At 45.2% G+C, this 11287-nt stretch overlaps 1 protein-coding gene across 1 annotated transcript; it reads right to left on the bottom strand.

The window, feature by feature from the left end:
* Window positions 1-281: 281 nt before the first annotated feature.
* On the bottom strand, window positions 282-8404 carry LOC310634520 (alpha-2Da adrenergic receptor-like). The gene is made up of 2 exons (XM_083352954.1): window positions 6341-8404; window positions 282-3398 (listed from the first exon to the last, which is right to left on the bottom strand). The coding sequence occupies exon 1, from the start codon at window positions 7634-7636 to the stop codon at window positions 6428-6430; it is 1209 nt and encodes a 402-aa protein (XP_083209080.1). The 5' UTR covers window positions 7637-8404; the 3' UTR covers window positions 282-3398; window positions 6341-6427.
* Window positions 8405-11287: the final 2883 nt, after the last annotated feature.

The following is an 11287-nucleotide window of genomic DNA, read 5'->3' as shown; positions in this document are numbered from 1 at the left end:
AGCTTAAGCACTCAACATTAATCTGAACTACTAACAGTCCAAGCAAATTGGCTGTAGATAAGAGTCAATAAAATTTAAGGTGGGCTGGACTTAGATCTCTTGTGGGTGTGGACTCATGGCTGATGACGTATTTGACCCTTCCCCTGGGCTCAGCCTGGACATCTCCTACAGTATTATTATTATTAAATGAGGTACCTGTTTATGATTGGTGGGAAGAATATAAGAGAAAAAAATGGAAAGTTGTACCCAGGACAGCAAACAGGGATTCTCCTGATTTTATAAGATTTTTACATTGGATTCTCCTGAAATGATAAGCAAATAATAAATGAAATCTATCAGCATTCATTGATTAAGAAAAGCCATATCTTAGATCTGTACTGTACACTATAGATGTAGCAGAAAGTGGCACATCTACAACTGTATTAGCTCAATGCGTGTAGATGCACGTGATTTATGATTTGCTGCTGATTCAACAGAGATCTCATGTAAAATAATGTGAAGATTTATGTTTGTTCTGAGTTGTGCCCAAAACATTTGGAACTACAATTGTATGAGGTTGTTGTATGCAGATGGCTGTGATCTTTGTTTGTGGTTACCTATAAATGCCACATACAGATTATGGAACTTCAACATGATCTGTGCCTCAGATTCACATGTTTGCATCACATGGTGCCAACAATGTCAGATCCAAGTTTTTGTATGTAATAGTATCAAAAATCGCTGGACCCTTAACAGATAGGATTTTCAGGCAGCCCCTTTGTAAAACAAACCCATGAATCCAACTGTTACCCTGATAAATGTAACCTCAACTTTATATATCATGTGAACTGATACCACAACCCTATTGTGCAACAATTTTAATTGGGTCAAGTAAGGGCTGGTTTACTGTGTAAATAGCCAACTCCACTTGGTGCTGGGTTTAGAGGCAATTTATTTTACCAAAACATCCCTGGGATTGTTTAATCTGTTCAGTCTTAGCCATATTATAGAAATAGGAAAGAAAGGGTTAACAGAAAATTAACTTTCTCTTCCTGCTGCTGGCAGATAGGGAGAGTCATAGAACAACTCTGCAAAAAAAAAGGAACTGCTATACCAAATCCATCTTTATTCCTGTTTTCTTTTCATTCCCTTTTCAGTCACATGGAGGGTAAAAAGGAATGCAACTGCCTTTTTACCAGTCATCCTTAAAAATCACAAGTGCCTTCACATATGCTTTCCCAGGTGAAATCATTTAACATTGCTAAATATACTCAGATTAGTTAATGGTCACCTTGGGTAAGTTCACATAAATCTGGAAATTTGGTTATTTCAGTGATCACATTAAGAGTGTGGAATGAATGCAGCCTGAGGATATGTATATGTATGAATGTTCTAAAGTATAAGAAATGTTACTAAGGTTTGCTGGCTGAGCTCCTCTGTGATATATGCAACTGAAAGACAGTGGAGTCCATCACCCAGCCCAGCCTCAATCCAACTTGCACTCTGATGGTTGTTCACACAATCTCCTTCTGAGGACCAGCGGCTCAGACATACAACTTCACAAACCTTGGAAACTAAAGGGAGGGCTGGAGTTTGGAGCTGGGACCTCTGGCTTGTGGAATCCAGCTCCCTTGGCGCCAACAGCTGTTTTTAGATAGGTTGAGGGTCAGTGTTTCAAGTTTTTCTATTTTGAGCCCCAAAGCTGGGGAAATTACTCAGCCTCTGGCCTCTGCATGTCTGAGCCAAGAGGGCTGGCCGGTTTGGTCCTTTCAGATCCAAACCGCATTCCACCCTGCCTCTTGAGGACTTTGCCTGCTTTGTCACTTAATCTTCTCATGGCCCTTTGCATTGCCATTTTTCCACACGTATTTCACAGCCACATCAACCTCAGCTACATTGCCCTCGTGGAAATGTTGAGTGAGAAGTCCCATGTCATTGGACCCTTGCTGCAAGGTCTTCCCTCATAGGAATTCTGGGCTGCGTCTCGCCATTTGTGTGCCACCCCACCATCTCTCACCTTCTGCCCTTACCAGCAACTTCCTGCAATGGGGCTTTGCTCGAAACACAGCACCAACGGCACCAATACCAACAGCACAAAGTAGCTACGTATAGTCCATCTTCCTGTTCTGTACCAGCCTACTACCGGCCCTGCAGAAAAGGCAGGGACAACCCCTTTACAAAAAGGCAAGAGGCTGGAACTAAGCCTGCCAAATTTATTGACATAAAACAGAGCAAAACCAAACACGAACCATGAAACAGGAGCTACTCAAACAGTTGCCTTCAGCAAACCAGCCCTCCCACATATTCCCCTTTTAAACAGTTCAAGGCGTGGCTTCTCTCTGCCTTCTTCCGAGGTGCCCCATTGCCTTCCTCTGTTTACTCCTGATTGACTGCCTCCTGCCTCGGGCGTCCTTGAACAGGGCCAGCTGTGGGTCATCTTCATCCACGTCAGGCTCACACAGCTGGGTCTGCGTCATAACCAGATGGGAGGGGCCTGCCTGAGGGCTTTGCGAAGCCTCAGGGCTATCCTCTGCAAGCTCTCCAACAACCCCCTCCTCTTCCTCTGAATCGTCCGACCCAACTGCCGGACCCAAAGGCTGACCCTGAATCACAACACTTCCTCTAACTTCTTAAATCTTCCATTTGGTGGAAAATAAAACAAAAAGGGTTACAGCGATAATAGCCCATCAACAGATAAGAGAGGAAATGAACCTTCCCCGACATACAGCCATCCAAATTTCATCTTTTAAATGATTAAATGACCTGCATGATCAGTCTTAGGAGCCAAAGTTAAAACTGCAAAAAGCTGGATCCCAATCTCCCATCTTGATCCAATTATCAAACTCAGGACTCTCTGTCCCAAGTTGATATACTTCCATAGGGAAATTGAAGAATAGGGAGGAATCAACTTTGCCACAAATGTTTTATTGCAACCCAATCAAGCTCCATCGTACTACCTAGGATACAAATTATTTTACTCCAATCTGCATGATCCAGGTATTTAATATTTGGCTAAATCCTGGACAATCCCAAGGATCAGGGCTTTTTTTCTCATAGAACGCTCAGAACGGAGTTCCAGCACCTTTTTTGGATGGAACCTTGTAGGGTAGGCAAGGCGGGTTGTGTGACATGTGTGAGTTTCGGCCCCTTTTTTTTTTTTTTACAAAAAAAGCACTGCCAAGGATCATATGGAAATCATGTGAAATGCAAACTTTTCACTTAATTTATGCTTAAATGATGGAATGTAGGCAGGTATAATTTGCCTATTTAAAAAAATTAACAACCCCCATCCCGTTGAAAATAGAGTACAAACAATCCAGGAATCCACAATCTCACAGAAGATGTGGTAGCAGGAGATAATCAGTTGAGTTTATCGGGAGCATTGCTGTTTCCCGCTCCTCAGTGTTGCAAAGGCCATTCTGTAAAAAAAAAAAAACAAATTTGCTAAACTGACCAACCACATAGTGGTTCTGGATGCAAATCTGTACCCTTTAATGATTCCAAGTTCACCCCTCTACTTCCTTGCATTGATTCCAGCATAGTGCAGGGCAATACTCTGTCAAAGATGCTTTCTGGACCTGTCCAGGCTGCCCTGAAAGGATTGTCCATCATGTTTATCAAATGCCAAAGTTGCTCCATTAAAAAAAGAAAAACAAAATACAGAACAAAAATTCCAAAATTAGATCAACCCTTTATTAGGACTAAACAAACCGTCATGGAAGAGTGCATTGATTCCAGCATAGTGCAGGGCAATACTCTGTCAAAGATGCTTTCTGGACCTGTCCAGGCTGCCCTGAAAGGATTATCCATCATGTTTATCAAATGCCAAAGTTGCTCCATTAAAAAAAGAAAAACAAAATACAGAACAAAAATTCCAAAATTAGATCAAACCTTTATTAGGACTAAACAAACCGTCATGGAAGAGTGCAAGATGAAAGTGAAATGTGTGAGGTGGAAACAATTTAATCTACTTCTGGATAAAAAAAGCAAGCAGTGCAGATTTCCAGGCTGGATGCTGGAGTGCATTTGAAGCATGACAGGTAATATGCTTTATAATGAAAAAGTAACTCGGTCAGGTTCACTGACATATTAGAAGAAACCTTCCTTCAGGTTTTTTTTTCTTCCAGTTTATCTCAGTGGTCAATCTGTACATGAGAACATAGTTTACCCAAACTCTCAGAGAGATAATAGAAACAGCTGCCCTTCTAGGTGTCTGGTACTGGGGTGAGTAATATGGTACTAAAAACGGGCCTATCTCCGTGGATACCTGCCTAATTTACGCCATCCTTGGTTTGCTCTGTTTTCTGGGAAGAATGAGCTACCAGATGTCACTCTATTAGCTAGTAAAAATGTTTGCCTTGTTTGTAGTTTTATTGTTTGATTGGTCTCCTTAGCAACATAATCAGTAATGCTTACAGGAAGAGAGACTTCACATAAAATAACCCTCATTGATAACTATTATCACAATAGGACAAGGCAGTAATCTTAATTTAGTCCTATTGGGGACTTAAAGCCATGTCCGCAGATTATTATCCAGTCACAGGGGACAGATGAATAGAAAAGCCGTTTTACACACAGGGAAGCATATTAAAGGAGCAGCAGACCTGTGACTAAAAAGTATATTCTGTGAATCGGCCCTGGGTTACAACAGTTGCCTCTTTTTCTGTCCTTAAAGAGTCTCTAAATTCTAAAACATTAATTTAAGTTCCTGTCAAACAGAACTTGCCTTGCTTCCCTCCCCACCCCACTCCCTTAACAGTACCAGGAAGAAAATCATCTGCTGAATGCCTGTTAAAGACAACAAAGTTAAGGTTGGAATATGAGGCAAAACACCTCAGTTGAGATTCAAGGCAATGGCATGACTTCCCCTGCTAAGCATATGGGTCATAAAAAGGAGTTGATTGTTGGGAAGAAAATGCCTAAGAGATGGCAGGTGCTTGGCTGTGGCACCAGCTTCAGCCTGAGAAACTAATCTCAGCAAACTGGAACAACAGGAAAAACTTAACTGCTGGAGGCAATATGGAAGACAGGAGCCTCTTTGCCAAAACCTACACCTGGCATCCGCCCAGAAGCAGGATCAGGGTAATGTTTCCTCAAGCCAGATGGTTGAGTAAGCTTTGCAGTTATGTCCCTTGTTTAGCTCAGCTTCCCCTGAACTAGCAGGCAGGCTAGGCAGAGGACGCTTGTAACCGGCAGCTTCACACCACCAAAGTAACACACCATCATCCACCGATTCTGCAGGAAATATTCTCCCTCTCCTTCTTGGTCCATCCATCTTTCTGCAATCCCAGGGCATCCCTCAGATAAGTTGGTTCCTTGCTCAAGTCTTCTACTGTCCTTGGGAAAGTTCTTCCCATCTTGATACCTCATCAGCCCTCAAAATGGCTGATGAGGCCAATGGCTGAGTATATGGGAGCTGTGGTAGAGAAGACTCTGGGGATTGGGAAAAGTTATCTTAGGATGTCCCTGATTTTGCTCCTCCCCTGTTCGTTCTTTATGTGGAGGACATCAGTCAAACCTCAAGCTGCTCAGACCCAAAGTAACAAGGAAATAATGTTCAGAGGAAGAATGTTTCTTGCTACAATTAGGCAATGAGATTATCATTGTGATTACATCACATTCTATTTGCGAGTTTTTCCTTCAAGACCCCTAGATGGATCGTCTTATGATTTGAATAGGCCCCCAATTCCTCCAAATGCCACCACCCTTGCTTTGACAAGGGACAATATACGTGAGACAGAAACACTCAGCTGTACATTTTTAGTTCCAGTACCAAAATAGTCAGCCTGCTAAATCCCCTTTAATAGAATCTGTTTCTGTTTCCCCTTCCCACAGAGCATCTGGAACATTCCTTCCAGAGCTTCTCTGAGTTAGAACTGGTTCTGGAGCAGACCTTTCCTTTTAGGATTAAGGATGGAGCCCAACTGCTGAGGTGGTTCAATATAACTTGTACCCCTAAACCAAGGACTTGTACCCCTAAACCTTGTACCCCTAAACCAAGAACATAAACTTGCTGGTTTATTACAGCAATGGCCAAAATTTGGAGCAAGTCTCCACGGGGAGTCAAAGCTGCCATAGTAGTCCTTACAGTACATCAATAATTTTACCTCAGCCACCCTCTGCTCCCTCCCTCTGCCTCAGTTAATTAGCTTGCTGAACAACAGATCAGGCAACCACAAGCTAGAGAAACAGGCAGGAGTGTGAGAGTGACTCTTGGCAACTAACTACCTGCCAACAAGTCACAGAAATCTTGCTTCTTGTGGTACTTCTGCCCTTCAAGCTACATGCATGTCTGGGGCGGGGAAGTCTTCATTAAAATGCAGCTGCAGAAATATTCAGCTCCCCAACTTCCACTGGTTACCTTCTCTGTGACCCCAGGGGATGTTCTGTAGCCATCCCCCTGTCCATCACGCCTCTCTCAGGTTCCAACAACCCTCTAGCAGAGTCCTCATTTTCGGCACATGAACGAGTAGGCAGGAGACAGGAGTTGCTGGAAAGCCCTGCGAAAGTCCCGGTTAAAGACTGTGTAGATGATGGGGTTGAAGCTGCTGTTGCAGTACCCAATCCAGAAGAAGAATTTGAAGAGAGGCTCGGAGATGCAGCAGCCTTCTCCAAGCACAGATTCCAGGCTGTAGGTAAAGAAGAATGGGAACCAACAGAGGACAAAAGCTCCAATGATAAAAGAAAGGACAAAGGTGAATCTGCGCTCCCGGGCCTGCATCAGCCGATTGGTGGAAAGAGACATGTCCCTGCTTCTGCGCTGATGGACACTGGAGGGAAGTGACCAAGAAAGCCTTGGAGTCCTTGGTGGCCGAGCACCACTGTTGCCACCATCATCTACTCTCCATTGCCGAGAGAGCCGGGGCAAGCTAGGCTGGGGACGTGGAAGCTGGCCGGACTCCATTCCCATCTTCTGTGTTTCCCCAGGAGGCTGGGTGCTTCCTCTGCAGGGATTGTACTTGGCCACAGGGATGAAATTGGGATAGGACATCCGCCGTGCTGCAGTGACCACGGAGTTCCTGTGTTTGGCCACATGATAAATCCGGCAATAGACTGCAACCATGATGAGGCAAGGGGCATAGAAGGAGGCAGTGCAAGAGGCCAGAACATACCAGGTGTCATCATGCAGGAGGCAGACCTGGTCCTGCTGCCTAGATTTAAATAGTGGTGGCAGAGATACAACAGCAGCAATGGCCCAGACGGCCCCAATCATACCTTTGACCCTCTGGGGGCTCCTTTTCAGATTATATCGGGCAGCTCGGGTGACTGCCCAGTAGCGATCTAAGCTGATGGCACACAGATGCATGATGGAGGAGGTACAGAACAGAACATCCAGCGACAAGTAGAAACTGCACCAAAGACCCCCAAAGCACCAGTAGCCCATGATCTCATTGGCCAAGGAAAATGGGATAATGAGGGTGGCTACAAGGATATCGGCTGTAGCCATAGACACCAGGAAGAGATTCTGTGGGGCCCGAAGGGCACGGCTAGTGTACACAGCTAATACAACCAGCACATTCCCTGTGAACGTCAGAAGAACCACAGTCAGTCCTGCCACAAGGATGAGAGTTGTGGCCAAAGGCGAGTGTGGAAAGATGGTGGGTCCCTGCTCACTCTGATTGCTAGATCCATTTTGCTGTGACTCCATCCCATTCATCCCCAGACCAGGCCATACCCTGACCGCCTGTGCAAGTTTCACCGGCTCCCAAGTCTTGCTCAGGCAGGGCAAGTTGTATAGTCGGAAAACGATGGCCCTGCTACCAACCTCTCGATAGGCACCATTCTAAGCTAGGAGGCAACAGCACAAACCTGCAGTGGCACTGCAGAATCCAGGCTATCACGTTGGATGTTAAAGCAGAATCAGGGTCTTCAAGGAGGCATGATGGATCTTGAACAGTAAGATAAATCCTGAAGAGGCCATCTGGATTCCAGAATATTTGAGGACAGGCGGCAGATCTGGTAGTTTCCAGCTATTGTCACCAGCTCTTCCTGTTGCTGCAACCTTTCCAGATTGAGTTATTGAGAATATCCAAGACAATATTGGTGGGCAGACAGAAAACTCTAGTCTTCTTGGATACTTCTTTTTTGCTGAAATGATGTGAAGTTCAGCTGGGCTGTTCCAGCTTGAGTCTCTCTGAGTCTGGTCTTTGCACTCCCCGTAGAGGAGGGAAGGGAGGGGCTGACAGAGTTCGGCCTGCAGGCACCCAGCCAGATTTGGCTGGTGGTGGGAAAGGCTGTTTGCTACCAATGTTAATGAGCTTCGGAGAGTCTCCCTGGGTTGCTTACTATTGCCCCACCTGGTAAGTGCCAACTGGCAGCAAAAGGGGGAAGGACTGTGCCCGCCTGTCTCAGTGGCCCATTTCAAACTAGTTTTGAAATTATCACTGTGCAGATCATTGATCTCAGCATAAAGCCCTTCTAAGAAAATGTACTGGGATTTGCAATCCTTGTTTGTCCAGTCAGGGAGGGGAAAAACAAATTGAGATCTTTATTTTCTAATGTTTCTCCCTACCAATAAAACTTTCTGCTGGAACAGAATATGTTATTGGCTTAATTACAGAAACAAGCATTAACTTCTGAGTCTTTCTCTTTGTCTTTCTCTTTCAATCTGTTAGAAGCCCACATCCATCTGGAAGGAAAGCCATAAAGTATACACATCAGTTGAGGATCGTAAGAGTTGTAGTCCTAGAGAGGGTGTTGTCTCTGCAAGTTGGCAGTGCCGGCCAACTTTGGGGTCAGAAGCTAAGCACAGCTAGGCCCAGTTAGGACTTGGAGGGGAGCCCTCCAGAGAGGCTCCTTTGAGAAGTAAATAAAGGCTTCCAGGAAGATAGTAATGGCAAGCCGCAACCATGCTGTTGCCCTCCCAAAGCATGCACACTGGCTGCATACTGTCACCTGGCATCAACTTGAAGGAAACTTTATTATGCTTCTAGTGGTAAGGGGGGGATAAAGGAGGAAAAAGATGGTAGATTTTGTGAGGAAGAAACCCTCCTGGATTCTGTAGCTGTGATTGCCTAGACTTGAAACAAGTATTTCTGCCCATGCTTAGAGGAATCATCTTCATCAATCCATCAAGTTCCTCAACTAAAGGCTGTATTTTAAAGGCTTTGGGGGCAACCACAACCTCAAATTAGCAAGATCTGAAATAGATCGATTATTCCATTGGTTCTTTTCATCTTGCTTTTCTTCAGCAGGGTTCTTTGCTTCCTCACTGGCAAGTTTAGAGGCCCATCATCTGAATTCTTTTGGCAGATCCCCCTGGCCCTCAGCTTCCGCCCCTTGGCTGGCTCTTCCAGGACTGTAATTCAGATTCCCGTTATCCCACATTGCCACCCAGTGGCCAGAGTTGCTTGTGCAACAGCCTCACTTCCAAAAGAGGCTGGCTAAAGTGTTACAGAAATAGTGTTAACTGCCAAATAAAGGAGTAGGTTGAATTTTAAAATATAGTTCGCCTAGGAGTGGGTGGCTGAATCTTTTTAAAGGAATTGTTTGCCAAGGGTCTATAGGAACTGTTAAATAGTGGGTTCTTTGGTGCAGGAATGAAGACACGAAGCTGAGCACAGGATAACTCATACTTTTATTCTTGCTGGAACTGTACTGAGGCAAAAGCTGCAACCAGCCGCAATATATAGTCTAGCCCCTAGGCGGCAGCCAATACTTTTGAATCAACCATTGCCGCCTGGGGATAGCCAATTGCAGCACAGGAGACTGGCAGTGGTGTATCACGAGAGCCCAGTACATACTACCCCTCCCCTCTTAGATCAGACTATGACAACAACAACTAGTCTCAACAGCTGTCAAGACTCGTTATTTAAACACACACAAACTAAAGTAATAATAAAAATAATAAAAACAGTGTAGATTACAATGAGATTAAACAACGTCTCAATGATCAGGCTTCCATTTGCAGTAATAGGCAGTTACACAAAGCACTAGTTTCTGTAGTCTAGTGGCAACAGGTTTTACAACAATATATAGCTCTTTATTTTAAAACATAATCTGCAAGGTATGAAGGAGGCTTGTGTGCCCTAGAGGAACATCTCAGAGTTCCCATCACTTTGTGGTCTACCAGCTTACCCAGTGGGCTGGGTAGATTTGTGTCCCTTTGTGCTCCTGAGTCAAGGGGATTCGATGCACTCTGGCTGGCCTCACCAGGTTGGCCCACCCCAGAGTCAGTCTGTTCGGCAGAGTAGGCACAGCGGTTGCTGAAGTTTGGTTGGCTCGCTTCGTCAGGGGGTCCATGTTGCACTCCCGAGCTCCCTGGTTCTCCCTCAGGTTCCATCTCAGTTAAGAAGGAAAAGTCCTGGTAGTCCATGTGAGGGCTGGCTTGGCCACAAGTTTGAGGACCTTGGGAGGGACTTATGATGCAGTCCTCGCTTAGTGGCCATTCTGGAAACCTTTTCCTGAGCTGATCAATGTGTCTTCTGACAACTCGCCCACCCTCCAACCCCACTTCATAAGATAGGGGTCCAGATGCCTTGGTGATTTGACCAGGAACCCACATATTCCCTTGACCATAGTTCCTGGCCCAAACCCAATCGCCCATGTGCAGCCCCCTCGGGGGTTTTGGTTGAGAGGCTTCTGCTGCCACTCTGTCTGGATGCAACCTGTCCAGTTTAGTGATCAAACGCCTCCCCCAACATAGTTCTGAAACATAGTTCTGTAGCAGTGCAGGGCATAGAATGCTGGCAGAGTAAAAAATCTGCCAATCTGTGATGCCAGTCACCTGTAACAATGTGCTTGAGTGCTTCCTTCATTGTCCTCACCATGCGTTCAGCTTGACCATTAGAAGATGGATGAAAAGGCACAGACGTTGCATGTCTGATGAGATTAGTTCTAAGGAAGGCCTGAAATTCAGCAGCAGTGAATTGGGCCCCATTGTCTGAAACTAAGACATCTGGCAACCCATGTGTGGCAAAGAGTTTTCTCAGCACCTGGATGGTCCTAGCAGTAGTCATGTTAGGAACTGGAATTACTTACAGCCATTTGGAGTGGCTATCCTCTACTATAAGAAAGAGCTGTCCTTGAAAAGGCCCCACATAGTAGTAATAATAATAATAAGTTGGAAGGGACCTTGGAGGTCATCTAGTCCAACCCTCTGCTCAGGCAGGAAACCCTATACCACAGGTCTGCAACCCGCGGCTCCGGAGCCGCATGCGGCCCTTTCAGCCATCTCCTGCGGCTCCCAGTCCTCTGCCATGTGCAGTCCAAAGAAAAAAAAAGGGGGACTAAAAAAGTTCAACCAATCAATTCAAATATGCAGGGTAGGTGCATATCTCGCCTTGGCTCTACTCTTCAGTCAAACCCT

Source organism: Vipera ursinii, assembly GCF_947247035.1.
Source record: "Vipera ursinii genome assembly, chromosome: 2".
In the NCBI taxonomy this organism is placed as follows: Eukaryota; Metazoa; Chordata; class Lepidosauria; order Squamata; family Viperidae; genus Vipera; species Vipera ursinii.
This window is presented reverse-complemented; position numbering and strand designations above follow the sequence as displayed.